Source organism: Haemaphysalis longicornis, unplaced genomic scaffold (assembly GCF_048455015.1).
Source record: "Haemaphysalis longicornis isolate Haplotype H1 unplaced genomic scaffold, Haemaphysalis longicornis Haplotype H1 scaffold_10, whole genome shotgun sequence".
NCBI classification, from domain to species: domain Eukaryota; kingdom Metazoa; phylum Arthropoda; class Arachnida; order Ixodida; family Ixodidae; genus Haemaphysalis; species Haemaphysalis longicornis.
The window spans coordinates 108515033-108535407 of NW_027526204.1; the positions used below are offsets into that span (position 1 = coordinate 108515033).

General features: G+C 45.6%; 1 protein-coding gene across 2 annotated transcripts in view; it reads left to right on the top strand.

The window, feature by feature from the left end:
• LOC144159086 (uncharacterized) overlaps positions 1–20133 on the top strand; it is a 50139-nt gene extending 30006 nt beyond the window's left edge. For both annotated transcript variants that reach the window (XM_077690357.1, XM_077690358.1), the window contains 2 exons: positions 5420–5599; positions 17241–20133. In XM_077690357.1, the coding sequence (XP_077546483.1) occupies positions 5420–5599; positions 17241–17914 (854 nt within the window). In that variant the 3' untranslated portion in view covers positions 17915–20133. The remainder of the gene's footprint in view (positions 1–5419; positions 5600–17240) is intronic.
• Positions 20134–20375: the final 242 nt, after the last annotated feature.

The window sequence follows — 20375 nt, forward strand, 5'->3', positions numbered from 1 at the left end:
CCCCAGCCTGTTCAAGCTTTCTTGTTGTATGCTAACTACTTGAAATACTTTGCTCTTTTTCGTTATTTGCCTCTCTATTTGTCTTTGTCTGTATTAATATTTGCATGCAGTTCTGGACTTTGATATTCATGCCTAATGCCAATGGGTTAAAATTAAAGAACGTACTATGTGTAAATAGCTTTCACACTGAACTAAATATGCCACTTCTGTTGCAGGAGACTGACACCAGCCTTTTCAAGGGAAACACTGCCATTCTGCCCGGCAAAGGGCCCAAGAGTTGTTTACACTGGATACTTTGTGACTAGTTTCACTGACTTATTATGCTCAGAAAGGAGCTTAGCAAAAATCTGCAGACTTCTTATTTATTTCTGGAGAAGAAATTTAGTCACAAATATTTCTTAGTGTTACCAGCCTCATTTTTTCTTTTGCCTCGTAATGATTGCGTATTTGAGTGGGTCCTTTACGCTCCATTGAGCCTAGGTTTAAAGGAGCCATGAAGAGAAAACACAAGTTTGGTTCATTCGAAAGATTGCCTCGTTAGAACCATAACGACACCACTTATAACGCAAACTTCGCTCAAATAAGCTACATAATTAGGAAAAAAGGAAATGACCATGCGACCCACCTGCTCATTTTCTGCAACAGAACCTGTGATGTCACTTGGGAATGCTCTGCGATTGGCGGAGGCCGGCAAAAGCAAACGCATGTTAGGCAGGGCTTACAGTTTGCATAGCGAGCTAAATGCCCGTGAAACATACTGCACATTCTTTTTATGACAAAGAACGGTGGAGTAAACGGTTGAAGGTCCGAACGAACACGCAAGCGTGTGCGCCAATGCGTACGAAACTACCGCCTGGCCGAGCTCGACATCTCGCCGTCGCGCAGACGAATTTTCGGGTTCGAGGCGCTCTGACCTTGGGGGGAAAATGCCGTAAACACCGCGCATTGACGCTCGTATCTTTCTGGTCGAAGCAGAGAGCTCGCGCGAACGGCTTTCCATACACGACACCGGCCAACTGGCATAAGCGATACTGCTACTGAAGTTGAACTATTATTAACTGTAATAAAAATACGGCACATACGTACCAGTCTGTATTCGTCCGTCGCGACGGGGCTGACGAGGCAGCGGTGCCGACGGCAGGGCGTTCGTCTGTTGTGGCTATCGCGGAATGGTCGCTTTCCCGTCCACCGCGTATCCCACAACTCTTGCCGCTCGTGCACTTAGAAGCATTGAGCGTTCAAGTGGTGTGAGGTTGTTAAATGCAAGCCCGAGCTCCTCGGCGAGAGTTTTGTTCTCCGGATCAGGCGATTCCATGACTAGGGCTGCGGGTGCACTAGGTTTTACTAGTATTTTTAAAATGGCCGCCGTCTCGGTCGACTCCCGCGTGTGGGTGCTATATGGAGTCGACATACTAAGTATCTGTTTCATGGACCGGCCCGTGTGACGCCATTGCTCACGTCACCAAATGTGCAATTTTAGCGGGAGATTTAAAATTTTGGCTTAAATCGCCTTATTGCTCAGTGAATAAAGGATCATTTGCTTCCGGGAAAGCGCGTGGGGTACTATGAAACACCTAATCTTTCGAATAAAACAAACTTTTGTTTTCTCTTCATGGCTCCTTTAAAGCAGGTTATTATGTGTGCAGTGCTAAACGAATCTGAATAAGTGAGCAGGGCAAGCAATTCACCTACAGTAGATGAGCCTGGTTTTCTCAAAAGTGCATTTTTCTGTTTTCCTATGTCTGATTAGGCTGCCGTACATGCAGACGGCCCCAATGAGTGAGAGTAATTGCAAGTACACTGACATTACCTTTTTTAAGTCTCAGTTTGAATATTTCTGGTTATGTAGATTCTATAATAGTCCCTTACTCCTTTCCCTGCTAAGGTCAGCCCCATAGGTGAAGTTGCATCTCAAGCCAGCATATATGGTGCCTCAGTAGCTTAGCCACCTTGTGGCTGAGTACATGTTGCTGTCTTCAATGTCCAGCCACAGTGGATGTTTTTTAATGGAAGTGAAATGCAAATAAGTCAGTGTTCAGGAACATTTCGTGTACATTTCAGATCTCAACATAGTGTCCATTTATCTGTAGCATGTTGAGCGTGGGTCATATCCCAGGCATTTTGTTAAGTGTGCAAAACTGATTTGTAGGAATATGTAGTAGCTTGTTTAAATGCCCTCCACTCAACTCTGATTTGGGGTATGAGTTTGGGCAACTTTTCCTTTCGTTACATGTAGCATCCCAAAAGCAGACGTTTTATGGGTGTTATTTTGCCGTGGTGCTACTTTAGCATCCTGGTTTATTTACCTGAAGTCCAGTTTCTATTTTTTGAATTTTCCAGTTATGCTGGCTTTTTAGTAACGACTCTGTGGTAAGTCTTTGGCATATCAGCTGATGGATCATCATTTGGACATTCCTGAAAAAAGGCAGCATGTCTTGAAAACTAAACATTCACAGAACAACTTGTAGGCCTACTTCAATGGCTTCACTGCATACCAGGGTGCGTAGCTTTTACTCAATGGAGTTTTTGCAACTATGCCCCATGATAAGGCCTCTAAATAATTATTTCAGTGTTGGCAGTCTGCCACCTCCAATATGCCTTGTGTTCTCAGTGTAGTGATGAATTTTTGTAAAAGTCAGCTCCATAACCAAAATTTTAAAAAGGTGTTTCTGTGTCTGAACTTACCGAACTTAAAAGTGCTGTACGTTGACTTGTACCCTTTGCCCCAATGCACCTCACTTCGTGGGGGTATGCTTTGTGCATGAAACTGCAGTGGCTTGTTGCAGCATTTAATAATGCTGAAAATTTGCCACAAGCAACACCTTCCAAATTATCTACCGGTGGCAACAATGTAACCAGCATCGACATGGCATAGCACCATCCTTGGTTGGTAGCCCTGCATTTGCCACAGTTTTATACTTACCGTAAAATTCCGAGCAAGCACCCCCACCCGTGCAAGCGCCGCCCCACCACTTCAGTGCTAATTTCAAATTTCCGCGCCGTTCCGGGAAAGCGCCCCCCCCCCTCCTTCCGCGCAGTTATCACGCACCGCGTGCAGGCAACACTGGCTCGCCGGAGCAAGAATCCAATCCAGTCCAATCCTGCTTTAACCGAATGCTACGCGCCTTTTCTTACTTTGTTTTGGCGGTGGTAGGTCATGCATTCCTACACAGTTGCAAAGAAAATCGAGGTGATCCGATGGCACTGAGAGCACGGGAAAAACGTGCACCAGTCCTCTCGACAGTTCAAGCTCGACCAAAAGCGCATACGGGAATGGGTGAAGAATTTCGACAATCTCCTGCAGCAAAACTTCGGAAAAGCAAAACTTCGACGAAGCTAAGCAACGGCGTCCCAGTGTTCAGCGAGTACGTGAACGATGCGCTGTTCGAGTTCTTAGAGCGCGAAAGAAGCGCGGTACGCGCCGTTAGCAACCGGCTGCTGTCTGAAGAGGCTGTGAAAATAGCAAACAGCATGCAGTTGGGTAACTTTGTAGCTTCCAGACACTACATAAGCAGGTGGAAGCAGCGGTTCGGCGTTGCAATGCGCCGCGCCATGAACGAGAGCCAGAGGATGCCCAAGGAATCTGCGGAAGCAGTAAGCACCTTCCGGACTTCCGCGAACTCCCTGCGATGGCGGAACGACGCCAAAAGGCAACTTCAAGAAGCCGTCGCGGCAGCAGGTCCTTGATTTTGCTGCCGAGGCGTGGGCTGCTGTACCGGAGGAAACAGTGGCGCGCAGCTTTAAGGGGTGTGGCATTGCAAACGCACTCGATGGCTCCGAGGACGGCGACCTGCACGGCGGGCTGGCAGATGTCGGAGCCGTGGTGCCAGAAGACCGGGGCGGACTGGAAGACGAGTGTGGCGAACTTTTTTTTGCTACAGACTCTGAGGAGTCTTTCGATGGTTTCGAAAGTGATGAACAGCAGTAAGATCAAGCCGTGGCACCCGAAGACTGGGGCAGCAGAGTGCTGTGAACTTTTTTTTTTTTTTTTTTGCTGCTAAGTTTTGCAATGGTTGGCAAAGTAACTAACAGTAACATCTTTTGCGTAATAAAGTTCATCTTCCTAATGAAAGTTTAAAACCACGCGCACTGCGTTTTTTTTTTCTTCGTAAAAACCATTGTCGCCGCCATCTTGAATTTCGGTGCCGTTCCGGGATAGCGCCCCCCCTCCACTTTGCCGGTAATTCCGACTTGCTGAGGGGGGGGCGCTTGCTTGGAATTTTACGGTACTATTTTGCTGTGAATGTCCTCTAATTCACACATATTTGGCAATTAATGTAGCTTTTTCTGTATAAGATTGTTTTGTGATAAGTTTCTATGTATCTGGGCCGAAACTTCCGTCAGAGTTTGTGTATAAAGTTATTTATGACTTAATAGGGTATATTGCAGCTGAAAGTTTTAGCGTGTCAGTTATAAGAAGGAAATGGCTCGGGCTGTATGGCTGTTTCTACCACTGGAAAAAAAGTATGTATTTCAAAACAGCCAGGTTTGACTTATTTGTAAGCATTGGGTTAATTCATTCTCCCATTTGTTGCACTTGATTGCTTCTCAACACCATAGAGTTGCTATCTAGTAAAAGCTCAATCTGTTGTGGTTGATTGTTGTAAACCAGCTGCTTTCTGTCAGTGCATCACAGATGGCCCTTCATTATGCGTTAACTGGTGCTCAAAGGGTCTAGTAGGTGCGCATTTGGCAAGACTGCTCTTGCTCTGCAAGCCTGTGGATGGAAGAGGTGATTCCAACCATGCAAACATATTGTGTTTATGCCTTTGCAGTCTGGTGCAAGCTTATTTTTGCATCAGCTGTGAAGCTTCTAAGCATCCACTGCTTGAAAAAAAATGTAAATGCAGTTTTAATAAGTAGCTGAGCTTGTACCATAGGTTGTACCGTACCAAGAGACACAAAAAGGGAGCTTTTTACATCAAGGCCGGCCGTGGTGCAGCTAAAATGTTGCAATTAGTGGGCCAAATAGATTTATCACAATATTCTAACCATGCAGTGATAATTCACTTCCTTCCAACTTGTTGTGCCAGAAATCTCACGGAGGCTTAACTTGTGTGTTGGTCTTGCAAAAACCATGTTTTTCGCAGATGAAAGATACAACTGAAAGAATATTCCTCGTTAAAAGGAGTGAGTCAAGTAGAAACCTGTTTAACATCCTAATTGAACATAAGGTGAAATCTGTTTTAATTCATGTCAAGTTTATAGAACGTGTGATGCACAAAAAGCACACATTTTTTGTGCTGTTTTATGTAGACGATTTCTGAATTCTACCAAGAGCTAATACTGATACATATGATCTGTTCGTGGCACAGGATGTGTTCTAATAAATGTGAGCTTGTTTTCATGAGTCTGCTTATGTAACATTTCTCCGGTTTTTTCATTATTTCATTCTTACTGCACTCGCTTGCACTTGCAGTTTACCATCCGGAAGTTTCAAGTGGGCACGTGAAAGAATGGCCAGATGCTGACCTCACCTGGAGCGAAAGCTCAAGCACTCGAGACGTGGGAACAAGCCCTGACAGTGGCAAGGACATTGCTGCTGATCTGGCTGCTGCACAGTGCACCAAGAATGTTGAGACAACCCCCAGCACAAGAGGCAAGCCCCACTTCTCATGCCATTTGTGCCCCTTCACTGCCAGATTTAAGTGTTTCTTAACAAGGCACATCCGAGCGCACGCAAAAGAGAAGCCATATAGATGCGGTGCTTGACCACGTTCATTTTCTCAAAGGGCCAATTTAACTAGGCATACGCGTATTCACACAGGCGAAAAACCGTTCAAGTGTGAGTACTGCTCACTCTCATTTGGTCAAAAGTGGAACTTGGAGGCCCACAGGCGCGTGCATACGGGGGAAATGCCCTTCATATGCAACTTTTGTTCACGCAAGTTCTCTAGTAAGCAGAGCTTACTGTGCCACATTTCCACCCACAAGTGAGGAGATAGCAGAGCATAGCACTTGCTCCTGTTCATCTCTAGACATCGCCTGTATTCAGATCGATCACATTGGCTTGTGCGAGGCCAGTAATAGCCAAGTGACACCTTTTAATGCATAGACCGGTTCTTGAATGTTGAATAACCTTGATGTGGTGAAATGTAAAAGTTCCTTGAAACAGACCTGCTAGTGAATTTATAAATCAAATTTTAAATGTCCATGTTGATCACAGCTGTATTCACACAGTTCTTGGTTCTGCTTGGGCATGCGTACGTAAACTCCTTTTCTTTTACAGAAAAAGCTGTTGATAGGAAAGTTACCATGGTTGATCAGCATGCACAGCAGTGCATTTCCTGACTTGCCTGCTTTTCGCAGGTGTTGGTGTAGATCCATGGAATCACTAGGATTTAAACCAATGTTGGTGTACAGTCAAACGCTTGTATAACGAAGCGTGCGGGACCGTGGTAATTGTTCGTTATACACGTCACTTCGCCATATGCGTCGCGCACTAAATTGACACCCTATAAAGCAGATAAGCATATATAAAAAGCAAAAGTTTATTCAATCTTACAAGAAGATGACGGTTACAAAACAAAACTTTACAGACGAGAATCCCATAATCGAGACTGCACCAGGACCCTCGGTAAATATTACATAGAAGAATAAAACACTGTGAAAGCCGCTAAAATCATATGATACAGTGGCATATTATAGAGCTATATGCATTGCAGAGTAGTAATATAAATTATAAAAAAATATTGACAATAAAGCAATACAATATTATTATATTTAGGGCTGACTCGAAGGGGAGAAAAAAAAGAGGAAAGGCAATATTATACATGTAAAACTATAGTAATGTTCAAAAAAACACTAAGGAATTTTTACGAGATAGAAAACACTAAACCGTGCATCTAGGTGAAATTTCTAAACACCCTATGCCACAAGAAACAAAATCAGGCATAATTACATTCACTCAGTATGAGAAAACACGATGAAGCAAAAAGGAAAAGAAGGAATTAAAGTGAAATGTAACATAAATTAATAAAAACCCAGTGCATCACTGTCATGTGGTCAAAAGAACCCATACCCGAAGGGAGATTTGCCCCAGAAGATGTTGTCAGACAAGATGAAGAGAAAGAAGCAGCAGCGCACGGGATGGCAAGGAGGATTCAGAAGGAACCAATAAAGAAGATACACAGGGTGACCGAAGAGGAGAAGGTTATCTACGACAGCAAATTGGAGCCTCACACGATATAATGCGAGGTGAAGACGGGGAGAACGAAGTTGGAGCACAGAGAGAGTGGAACGGGTTCTTTGGAGGAACGGTGGGAAGTTCGGGCCGTGCCTGCACAACGCACCAGCGGCATCGCACCGTTTGGCAGCGGGCTGCCCGGAACCACCGATTACCAGCAGCTGCGCTCTGCTGGCCTCCTGCTGACCGGCGGCATCGCACCGCCGGCGACCCGTCGAGCCGTGCCCCACGACGCACCAGCGGCATCGCACCGTCTGGCAGCGGGCAGCTCAAGACCACCGATTACCAGCAGCTTCGCTCTGCTGGCCTCCTGCTGAGCCGCGCTGCTCAGCGAGGCCGAGTCATCGCACAGCGGGCAGCTCCGGACCACGACGCACCAGCACGGGCCATCGCGACGTTCGGCGACGTTGGGTGACGCGTAACCCAACCGACCCACTGGGCCACGTCATCGGCATCGTACCGTGGTACCGGCGGTAGGATTTGCTTGAATCTGACAGAGACAGTTAATGTATTATAGTAACTTTAGGAGTAGAGTGTTGATAGTGTGAGGTTGTGCTTGTTTGTTTTGGGTATAGTGTGATATGCTTGTGAGTTTATGATTTCGTTCATTTCAGTGGTTTTGTGCTGTAAATATATTGTGTTGCCATTGAATGAATCAACTTGAGCCTCATTTCTCGGCCGCGTGAGACGCGTGACAATCACTACAAACATACATTCAGCAAGAAAAACAATACGCAAAAGTGCAACAAAAAATACTCAAAAATACACAAAAATTTCGCTATGACTGTTATTTACCATTCAGCACTCTAGAAGAAACTTTTTAAGCAGCCTTTTAAATGATGATAAAGATGATAGAGCTTCAATTTCATCGGGCAGGCTGTTGTAGTTTGCAATAACTGAAAAATACGAATGCATTTTACCGTAGTTAGTGGAATAAAGTAAGCAAATAATTAGAATTAGCAGCGATGTTTATTTACAACAGATTTAAACTCCAATAAGCGAAAAAAAGTCAACAATTGTCTTCTGCACAGTAGTATGGCGTACTGAATGCGCAACCACCACCGACCTGATGCTATCGAGGTTCACGGCATGCTGCGGCGCGAGGTCAAGGAGTGACGAGATATATATCTGTAGCGCGTCAAATGCCACTATCGCTTCGCGGGTAGTCATAACGCTTGGCTCCTCTGCAAGCTCTTCATCGCTACTCGCCTGGTCATTTGTGGCGTCCCTTTTCTCTATGATGGCCTCCACAATGTCGTCAGTTGTAATGTCAGAGGAAATTAGGACCTGGTCGTTCACCGAGACGTAATCGTCGGCCGTCACAACGAATGCGGCGTCGCAACAAGCACTGTACGTGTTTATCGACTCCTGCAGCTCAGTGGCCGAAATGGGTGACTCACGATCATCGGCACATCTATCGGCTGTGTTGTCAGCTTCAGTGAAGCCAGCACTGCGCCAGCAATTGCGCACAACGTCGGCGGGCACCTTCCACCATGCGCCGGTAACCATTTCAATGGCCTGGCGGACGTTGATCCTAGTTGGCCCTTTAATGTTGTGTTGGAGGTTGAGCAGAATTCGCTGCAGCATCAACAAGCGGTAGCGGGCTTTAACTGACCGTATGATCCCTTGGTCCAATGGCTGCAGCACTGACATGCAATTCGGCGGCAGAAAAATCACTTCCACGTGATTTAGCACCGGGATCTTGTTGTGTGCGGCGCAGTTGTCGATGAGAAGAGCAAACTTGCGATTCTGAAGGCGCATTGTTTTCTCCAGTTGCAAAATGGCAGGTTTGGAAAAAGTCCGCCGTCATCCAGGCCTTTTTGTTCGCAACATAATCTGGTGGAAGGCTACGCATGCCCTTAAAGCATCGTGGCTTTGCCGACTTCCTAATCACTAGCGGCTTCAGCTTTTCAGTCTCTGCTGCATTGCAGCAGAGCAGCACAGTCAGACGTTGCTTGGACTTTTTTCCCCCTTTGCAGCGATCTGTTTTCTCGCACAGGGTCTTCTGAGGCAGCAACTCATAAAAAAGAGCAGTTTCGTCGGCATTTAATGTGTCTTCCGGCCTGTACTCGTACAGCACTCTCAACAGTTCGGACTCACGCCGATTGTCGGCGAGATCGTGCGGTGCATCGGCCTCTTCGCCAGCCACAGTCTTGAAAACAATGCCATGTCGTCGTTTAAAGCTTCTCAGCCAGCCGCTCATTGCTTTGAAGTCCGCTTCATCCACGCCGGGGGCGAAGGCAAACTGTTTGGCCTTCTGACACAGCAACGGCCCGCTGACAGGAATCTTCCTTGGACATACATCGGCAAACCACGTGTAGACGGCGGCGTCAACATCCTGAAATGTGGCTGCACGGATCCGCTTCCTTGACGGGTCCTTTTTATGTTGTGCCACTTGCTCCTGTATCTTTTCTTTGTCCTTAAGGAATGTCGGCAAGGTCGATGCGCTGATACCGTACTCCTCGGCTACGTCCTTTTTTTTCCGGCCGCTCTGCACGGCACTGATGATCTTCATCTTCTCATCGAGGCTGAATTGTCGTCGCTTTTTAGTCCCTGCACCTTCACCTGCACTCATCGCGATTCCAAGACGTTGCAACACGAACACGGCGCAATCGAACAACCACGCTACAGACCAGATCAGGAACAGACTCGCTTCACTCCGCAGTCAGGCAGTGCGCGCATGCGCACACTTAGCTGAGTCCTCTTACGCCGTTTTTCTGCTGCCGCCTCCCCAAGACAAGCCCGAAAACTCTCCTCCAAATCATTATTGCCCTTTGTCCCTTCCTTCTCGCAACCGCCCTGTCATTAAAAAAAAATCTCAAATACACGTTTCATCCCAAATTTGCACACCGATCGCCCTTTTCCTTCTTTCTTCTCGCTAAAAAGTGCAAGTGCTCCCGGAACAGCAGAACAGCCAGTCAGGACTTGGGACCATGCCGACGTACCGTGCCTGTTTTGTGCCGTTTCTCATTCTATTTATTACACTGTATACCCTGCTGCGACGACGAAACTCGGTCCAGACTGCTTTTCCGCCGGCAGGAAAACAGTGAAGGGAGCGGAAGAAAAGGAAGGCCACCCAACCTGGAAATTAGGAGGCGACTTGGAAATTGTTTGTCGATGTCTTCCGCGCTCCTATTTTGTCTATTCGGCGTCTGTCGACACGAAAGGCTGAAGGTACAGCTGGTTCAGCTCCAGGCCAATGCCTTAAAAAGAGCAAGTAACCGCAGTCGGGCCACGCCGCCATTCTGTGCAGGCGTCTGCGCCCCCGCAGTGATTGTGTTCTTCGCCCCGAGGGCCAAAGGCGGAATTAAGCGAACCGTCCTCTCTCTGGGTGCGTAAAAGGGAACATGTGGGCTTCCCGGGGAGGAGTTTTGTGGAAGGAAACACTAGCACTCGCTTATGCGCGCTGCCTGGAAAATATCTCGGAAGGATGGGGAAGGGGGGAGGGGTTGAACTCGCTCCTCCCGCTGGCTACATCCCTGAGGAGCAGTGCAGCGGCATTATCGCCCTTTTTTATTTTTGTAGTTCTTTAAAAGATAGCCCGGGGTGACCTTGGTCTGGCCGTTTGCATTAGCGAGTGCCATCGGCGGCAGCAGTGGGCCGCGGCGACGCAGCCCCGAGAGTATACCGAGCAGCCCGGTTGCTCGGATTCGGTTCGCGTCTGCGCGTTACCACGTGTGCGGCTAGCCGTGTTCGTTATCAAACAACAATTCAGCGATTGGGAACGCACGATTTTCTTCGTTAAACAGGCAAATTCGCTGCAGTGGTATTCGCTGTAGTGGCGTTCACATTACATAGGAAACACCGGAATCTTACCAGGCCATATGGCATGCTTCGTTGTACAGGCCAATTCGTAGTAGAATCGTTCGTTGTAGCGGCGTTTGAATGTATTCATAATTAGTTGTAATTGTAGGTTGTTTGAAAGGGGATCCATCATTTGGATCTTGATCTTTAGAACGAAAGCAGGAGCAGTAGCTGAGTAGTAACATCTCAAGCCTCCACATGCACCGTTTAGTCATAATTGTGTTCCTTTAAGACACACACTGCTGCATCCTTGCTCAGAGTACATAGCTCGGCGTTTATATTAGACTTAGTAAGTGTCCGTATCTACCTATCCTTCGAGTTGGGCCAGTCATGCTACTAGAAGCAATCATAGACATGTGTAAGCAAGTGCAGTGCTGAAGCGCAGTACCGAATCATGTTGTGACTTAAAAACCAAACATCAACCCGTGAAGCATTTTGCAGGTTTTGTGATCTTTGATAGTACTGTCCAGTCAACTTTTACAGTATAAGTTAAATCAAAGAAGGATGCAGCTTCATATGATCCCTGTTCATAATAGTCAATTAATTAAATTTTTTTGAAGCAATACTAACAAATTGTCTTTGTTTAATTTCTGGCGGACAGCAACACATTGTTTTAGATGGTTGTGCCATTATGTCAGCCCTGTTGTCAACAGGTTGGTAGACCATTCCATTTGTGTAAATTGTATTCCCTACAAGGTGCATTGTGTTGTCTAACATGCAGTTCCTGATGGTGTTACTATATTGTGGGCCTATTAGCCATTCTAGTCACGTGTCTGTACCGAAAATTCTGAGCAAGCACCCCTTTGTTGGCAAGTCGAGATCACTGGGAATGGGGGGAGGAGGCGCCATCTCGGAACAGCACCGAAATTCAAGATGGCAGGGACAAAGATCTCCCACCAGGAAAAAAAGAATGGAATGCAGATGGCCTTAACATTTTCCCTGGGTATGTTAGTCATCACTCTAAAAAAAATTCCCCCGCATTTCCCCGAGGGGGAGAATGTGAAAGTGCGAATGCACGGTTGTCGGCCCGCTTGCGGCGCTTGCGCTCGGCCCCCGCAGCCCACCGCCTCGCCGCCTTCTCTTCCATCTCTTCCATCGGGTTTGTAGTATCACGTGTACACCACGCAGTTATCAAGCCGCTATAACGCCGCTGAGTCGCCAACGCACGCCGCTGACGACGTAGTTTGAATGCGTTAAAGATATAAGGCGCGTTACTAACACTGATATCAGCGTCGCGTCCGTGGCTTAGTCGGTAGAGCGTCGCGCTGCGGCCGCAAAGTCCTCGGATCGAAACCTGGCGCCGGATGCTGTTTTTTTTTTATATAGTGAGGAGGACTGCAAACGCCGACGCCGCCGACGCCGCCGACGCCGCCGCCGGGCGGTGGAAGGTTTGGGGTCGCTTATAAAGTGCATTCGCACTTAAAAAACGCCTCGAAAGCAGTCCCAAAGAAAAGTTTGCAGCATTCCGCTTGAAGTCTGCCCCGGCCTCTTGGTGCCACAGCTTGAGAAGCTGCCATTTTGCCATGCGGGTCGCTGTTCTCCGAGCCGTCCAGTGTGTTCCTTATGCCGTAGCCCCTGAAGGCCTGTGCCATAGTAATATTGCCTACAGTGACCCACCCCGCGGCGACAAGATCGGGCACATTCTCTGACGAACGCACTGCATGAAAGCCAACTTTCTTTTGCGATGATTGTAGGTAGAATGAAAGAAGCAACACTTCCCGCGGCCGAAATTAAACCTGAGACCCTCGTGTTGTGAAGGCCATGTCTATCCGGTTGCCCCATAGCGACACAGCTGACGCAGTTTGGATTTGGAGAAGGGTGCATGGACGTGCAACATTTTAAAAATCATGCACCCCTCCATCTAATCACGATGATGGTTGAACACGAAGCTTTCTTTGTGCGAAAGCAAATGGTGAAGGGTCAAAGTCAAAACTATTGTGAACAAGCGTCAAAACTGTATGCCAGTCAAAGTCAAAGCTCACTGAGTCAAATTCTATACTGTGCGCTAGTCAGAGTCCAAACCCTGATCCAGGGAATCCCTCACAAGAAAGCTTTGCATTCAACCATCGTCGTCGTTAAGCCGTAGAGGTGCATGAGCTATTAGATACTCTGTGGGCACTTGCACTATCCTATCATCTACAGAAAAAGCTATGGTTGATATATCTATCAGAGGATTCAGTCAAACACGAAGTGAAATGTGGAGCGAAATGTGCAGCTGAACATGATTTGCTGGTCGGTGGCTGTCTTGTGGGTGTGCTTGGCGAGCGGCATCCTGCTGGAGACTAGCCTCAACAAAGGTGTGCTGGTGTCATTTGTGTGACGGATATGATGTCAGTGAAACCTTGGTGTATACCGACATAAAACACACTTTCGTGTTAAAATATAAAACCAGAAAACGAACAACCCCAGTATAACGTACTCTTTACTACTAAAGGTTGCTTCCCCGCAAAAATACCCTGTGTGAAGGGGTGCACCCTTTACAGGCCGCTTGCTTCGTTGCACTGGCGTCACTTTTTTGATGGATATGATGTCAGCTAAATCTTCGTGTACCTGGGAATAAAACACTTTCGTGTTAAAAACGCTTAGCCCAGACCTGCAATGATCATTCATCTACTGGAAAAGATGTTTTGACAGAAATATTTCTCAGTTACTGTTGCAACTGGCCTCCTTTTGTTTTTACCCTCTTAATGATTGCCGTCTAAAGGAGCTAAGTTATTGTGTGCACTTTGCTATGATGGTTTTCTCATCAACTGCCATTTCCTCCTCTTTTTCTGATAAGCCTTCCCTGCAAGCACAACGGCCTCTAGCAAGTGTGAAGCATTACAGTGACTCTGAGATGTTTTTTTTTTCATTTTTAAGATTCGATTTTATGACATGCAGATTCTTTCTTTGTTCAAGCGCTTAACAATGCTTATATGTGGCCATGGGGAATACCTCCCAAATTTGCTACCCATGGGGAATAAAGTGGAAATTGTCATGTGGGCCCAGCATAGCATGACCAAGGTTGATAGTGATGTTTTATCAAAGTTATTCACTTGTAATTTTCCTGTGGCTCTCTTCACTTCAGCCGTCATTATAATTGCAGGAAAGCTGTTTTCTTGTGTAAGCTTAGTGCCCTTTCATATCTGGATTCTGGTGCATATTGGGGCTGAAGCTTTCTGTATAGTTTGTTGTGCTGAAAGTTTTGCAACTTCAGGGCTTGAAGCAACACCTGAGCTATGAGGCACACCGTAGTGGAGGGCTCTGGATTAATATTGACCACCTGGAGATCTCTAATGTGTGCCAAGATCGTGAGCACATGGGCGTTTTAGCTTTCTCCCTCCATCAGAAAAGCCGCCACCACGGCTGGCATAGGACTCGCGTCTTTGGGTAATGCAACAGGTTACTCTGTCTGAGCTTAACATAAAAAATTACCAGCTGTAGAGCTGCCTATACTGCTAGAAAAAAAGCAGTCGGCACCATCCTAGAATGGAAAAAGTATTGAGAAGATTTGAGTTTGATTTCCTGCTTGCCAATATTCAGCAAAATTATTTTCCTATTCCTTCACAACCACGTAGTAGAGCTTAGTGGACCTTCTTGATGATCATAATCGTGGCATCATCCGTCTTTCTATCAAGTTCGTGTTGTAATTTAGTGGCCACGTTACTGTTTCTGGTCACTGAGTTACCAATGGCCCTTTTCAGTACGGATAACTGATGCTCTAAGGCTTGTTGATACGTGTTGAGCAAGATAACTCAGCTGCTCTGCATGCATTCTGAAGAAATTTCTGATGTCAAATTTTGGTTCTTGCAGGACAAGCAAAGCAGCCATTAAAACTTTGTCCTTGCAGTTTTGGTTTTTTTCTGGACAGGCAATGCAGCCATTAAAACTTTGTTCTTGCAGTATACTGCAAGTTTTTTAAAATGATCTGCGATGCTTCAAGTGTATACTGCAGTGAAAACATGATTGTACTTTTCTACCGTATATACAAGCCAATATTGTGGCTGTTCCGAAAAGACTCGTAGTACCGTAAAGCTCAGAAAGAATGCCCTCCCCTGACACATCCCCCACCCTCCTTTAGAGGTAAATATAAAAGACCGTAAAGATCACCCACTCCCTTAAATCGCGCCAGCTTCGACGCCTTCGAAAGCCCAGGGAGCTCCCTCCGCAAAAATGTCCGACGGCCGCGAACACCGCCGATGCCGCGAATTTGAACAAAAATACCAACTTGACTGGCAGGAGGAGGAAGGGATAGTAAACGGGAAGAATAGAGGAGCGTAGAGATAAGTGCGCAGTTGACATCCAGGTACCAGAGAGGAAGAGAGACTTAGTAAATTACCCTTGAAACCTCTGTCAGAGTCATGGGAGTCTGTCCGAAGATACTGCCTTGGCATTGTTTAAGCACTGCAGCATCTCGACAAGCTTTGGCGGTTCTGAAGACGGGATGTCAAATCAGCGCCTGGCCTCTGCGAACACGCAACTGGCAAGCGTACCAGAAGCTTGTTCGAAGCTCATATTCGACTCTGACAGTGAAGCAGCATTCGATGTCTTTGGCAACGATGAGTCAACAAAATACACGTGAATCATCTATTTATGAGTTCGATGGATTCACCTATTTGTTCTTTCCGCACTCGACCCGAAAGTTCACCCATATCATATTTTTTACTTTATATTTCTGCAGTTTTCATTCGAGCTAGATGCAGCCACCTTTTTGTAGTTTTTTACACCTGACCAAAAAGTGTGCGCATCCCCAATTTTTTTACTTGATGTCATTATGGTTTGGGTAGGCGTTTTTTCGGAACTTTACTGTAAGCTCTTACATCTCGGTGAGCATTGATGTGACAGGCATGTTGGCATTAATTGTCCTCGTATATTTCTCACCATAAAATGCAAAGTATTTGGCAACTAGCAATGGTTCTAATGCAAAGTATTTGGCAACTAGCAATTGTTCTCATTTGTGGTGCCTCCCAAGAATGCGAAATTGTGTTATATGCTCTAACATTTCACTGAACTTCCAACAGTACATCAAAAGACAGAAATTATAAAAGAAGTAGTGATTTGAGTAAAGCCTAGTTAACATTTGAATGAAATGTCTGAAAGCCAAATTTGACTTTGTGTAAAATTTTTAAGCATACGGAGCACCAGAGCCTTTTTAGAGCACAGCTTTTAAGCACCCGTTCCTGTGGTTTCACGCCATCCCTTGCCGTAGGCCTTTTAACCAGTTCAAAGACGAGACTGAAGATAGGGCAAGCAGGAAAGATAAATAATAGAAGATAAAACTTTATTTCCGACAAACGGGGGGCTCGGAAAAAAGTGAAATTAATTTACTTGACGAAGTCCGAGCCCCGGTTACAGACATCAACGGGCATCACAAAATACACCTCTCCACAGAAAAAAAACAAGAAATTTTTTAATACAACGCTGTTTACATGCTCAGTAGTAATCTCATTCGCGACAAGGTGGTTTAACAAGGAAGGCGAAGTTGTCGAATCATTAGATTTCCAAAGGTAGTACGCGAAAATGGTACAGTCCATATCTCTTGTGAACGCGTTGGGTATTTGTATGCTTTTGCTGTTAGGTTCACAATTGATCTTATGAAAGTGTCATGATCATGTGAGATTTGTATGTTTTTGCTAAGTTGAAGTTATAAGGGTTGTGTTTTTTTGCTGTTAGGTTCATAATTGATGTTATGAAAGTGTCATGATGTAAGTGAGATTTGTATGCTTTTGCTAGGTTGAAGTTATAAAGGTTGTGAACTGAAATCAAATTGAATTGAAATCAAAAGTGGAGGAAGGTATGGCAGAAGTATGAGAGGGGGCGGTGCACATGTGCTGAGGGTGCCTTGTGAGATGTGCTCCACGGCATCGTCCTGCTACAAGATAACGCCAGAGTAGCGTGCGCCGTGGTGCGTTCACTGGTGATGCGATCACTTCCCAGGATGAAGGAAGTGCTGCCCGAGCGTACTCTCAGTGCCGCAATCACCAGTATCCAGAGGTGCGCACCGCCTTAGCAGCAGCTATGCTCCATTGCTGGGAAAACTGCAGTTCACCCTGTGCTCAAATTTCATATTAGGCAGTATCATCAGCCAACTTTGTAGACATGTTTCTCATTGTACAAGATTTAGGAATCTTCCAAATGCTGGAGGTGATACGTACAGGCTGGTTGTGGCAGTGCATGTAGGGAGTTCCAAATTGTGGTAAAAACAAACTGCTGCGATAGGTGCCTGCTTTCCCCCTGGATTTTCTTTTACTCTGCTCGCTTGCCATTTCAGTTGCACACCCTGAAGTTGGAAGTGGGGACGAACAAGAAAGGCTGGATGCAGACCTTACCTGGAGCAAACGTTTGAGCACTCAAGACTTGGAAATTGTGGAAACAAGCCCCGACAGTGACAGGAACAGTGATGCTGATTTGGGTGCTGCACAACCCAGAATGACCGGCAAGCACCATTTCTCGTGCCATTTCTGTCCATACACTTCTAGTTATAAGTCCGCTGTAACAAGGCATATCCGTACCCACACAAAAAAGAAGCCATTTAGATGCGACCTTTGCTCACGTTCATTTTCTCGGAGAGAACATTTAACTAGACACAGTGCTACACACGCCAAAGAAAAACGTTATAACTGCGAAAAGTGTCCTGCTCAGGGGTTCATTTCCAAGGCCAAGTTGATTCAACACATGTTCTCGCACACGCGGAAAAAGTTTTTCAGGTGCAAAAGTTGCTCCCTTGCATTTTTTTTCAAGTCTCAATTAGACACGCACACGCGTATTCACACAGGAGAAAAACCATTCAAGTGCGAGTACTGCTCACTCTCATTCGTTCGGAAGAGTGAATTGGTGGCCCACAGACGCCAGCATACAGGGGAAACGCCTTATGTGTGCACCATCTGTTCACGCAAGTTTACAAATAGGAGCAGCTTTGCATACCACACTTCTACCCACAAATGAAATGGTAGAATGCAGTACTCGCTCCCAGACGTCTGCAGACTCACATCCCAACTTAAAAACCAAAGATCGACCTGTCGTGAATTGTACATGTGTTGTGCCGTCTTACAGTACTGTGCAGTAAACTTTTAAGGCTTATTACTCATGATCTGCTTATTACTCATGATCTGCTGCAGAGAGCCGCAGCTTCTTGTTATCTTTCTTTGTAATAGATGAATCAGTAATTGTGTGAGGAGCAATGCTAAAATGTTTTGTAGTATTATTTAGTTCTTGCTCGGAAGCCAGTACTTGTTTTAAGTGGTTGTGACATTGATTAGGTCTGTCACGCCTGTTGTCAACAGGTCGGAAGCATTACATTTGTGTGGGTCATTCATGGAAACTCGCGTAGTGTGCTTGTGTGAATTTCAGTTCCTTGTTTTACTTGATTGTTTGTGTAATCACCTATCTTGCCGTGTTTTTTATGCTTTTAATTTCACTCACATATTAGCATTATTTTTGTCACTGACTGATGGTGCAGTTGAGCTTACACTAACAAGATTTCAGACTTTCTGTCTACATTTTTTTAAGTTTCCCGAGATTCAATTTAGCGTTCGGAAGTTCAAATATGTTCCTGCTGGGTTGCGCGCAAGCACTTGGTGCAATCAATAACTGTAAATAATGCTGGTTGACATCTAGAGCAAGTGCCTCAATTGCCCTATGCAGACATGCTTCAGTAAAAAGTTTGGCTTATTGTGGGTTTTTATTAATGCTCTGGATCCATCCGCGCAACATAACAGTTCTTTTTAAAATTGGAAAGCGGCAGAGCAATTGCCCCCGAGGGAAATAGGCCCTCAGCAGTATCCCACGTATCTGCTTGCTCGGGTAACTCTTGATCAGGTCCTTATTCGTGTACGTGAAGTTCTCTGTGGGTTGGTGTCAGACGGAGCTTCCCTATATTACTTTGACCGGAAACTGACATCATAATCCTCCAGTGGTTTTGATGGTTCTTGTAACTGAAGAAATGCTTTATTCAGTGTTGCAGTACTAGTGTTTGCAAAGAAAGCAAGGAAGGAAATCAGATAGTATAAGCTGTTTTATGTTGGCATGCAAAGTCATTGTGCACAAAAGTGCCGTGTGCTAAGATTGTTAGTGCAGTTTTTACTCCAACACTTTGTTGCACTTGCCCAAAAACACAATAAAGCTACAGAAGTTATGAAAATTATCTTGCTCTGTGCTTCTTCTACCAAACCATAGCCTACCAAATTTACAGTACTTGTTCAATAACCCTGAAAGCACCATCATCTAGGCCAGGCGCTGTGAGGAGGCCCTTGGCACGGGGATGGCAATCGGCGCAAAGAAGTGAATTAAGACAAAGCGCGTGCCAATGTCGCCTACCCTGTTAAAACGCATCTCGTACTTTCTTTTTCTGGTACATGTAATCGGTTTTTACTTCAGTATGTTATAGTTTTTTCTTAGGTTCTCAAAATTGTTAACATCACTTCCCTCACATTCTCCACAGCTCTATTTTACCCTTAGTTTGAATTCTTAACCAGTTTACCCAATCTGACTTGGCCAATCCCCGAGAGTGGGTACGTGCCATTTATTTTTGGTACCAACCAACCTCGAAGTGCGTGGTTGAACACTCTAGAAGAACACTCTACGCTGCGTGACACAAAGCGGTCGTCATCATGTGCGGGCGTTTGGTCTTCAGCATGAAAGCTTCTCGTTCTATTGTTTCGTCCCTCCTATGTCTGCTACCCACGTTATCGCACGAGTGTCTGCGACAGGGGGCGATAACTTCTTCTTTATTTCTCATAGATTACGCCAGTCAGTTGTAAATATTACTGTTGTGCATAGCACACTACGTTAACGCCATGGAGAGATGCACGGGGCGAAACACAAGCAGCACGACGTTACGCGCTGCATGTTGTTAAAGCATATATGTCGAGCTGTGTGTCCCAAGCCCGTGCTGGGCGCAAGCGTATTCGCCCAAATGGTGATCAAGTCGCCAAATACAAGAAGCTGAATTTTCGCACATTTTGACCGTGAATGCGTACGGGCTGTAGCTTAGCTGCGTGATGTGATGTATATGCCACCTTTTCTTTTTTGTTTCTCGGTTACGCTGAGATTCCATTGTTAGATGTGTTAATTGCAACTAATATGTTTGCGTCGCCTGTTTTTTGTTGGAGTGCATTAAAATGTTGTTTCGGACAAAAACCTTTGTGAATAAAATACGAATAGGGATCTGCTTTGAGTTTGCATTGTCTACGATAATAATGATTCCACATGAGTATTACCAATGTAAGTTCAATTTCATTGCCCCGCTTATGCTTCGTGAATGAGCTATGCTTCACGATAGTGACATTGCATTAGCTAGATTTCACCGGTATGACCAGCTGCAACAATGCATGTGAAGACATCAAACGCAGCGCTGAAATCAAATAAACCACCTTTCAGATTTTTCTACACGTGCGCATGCATATTG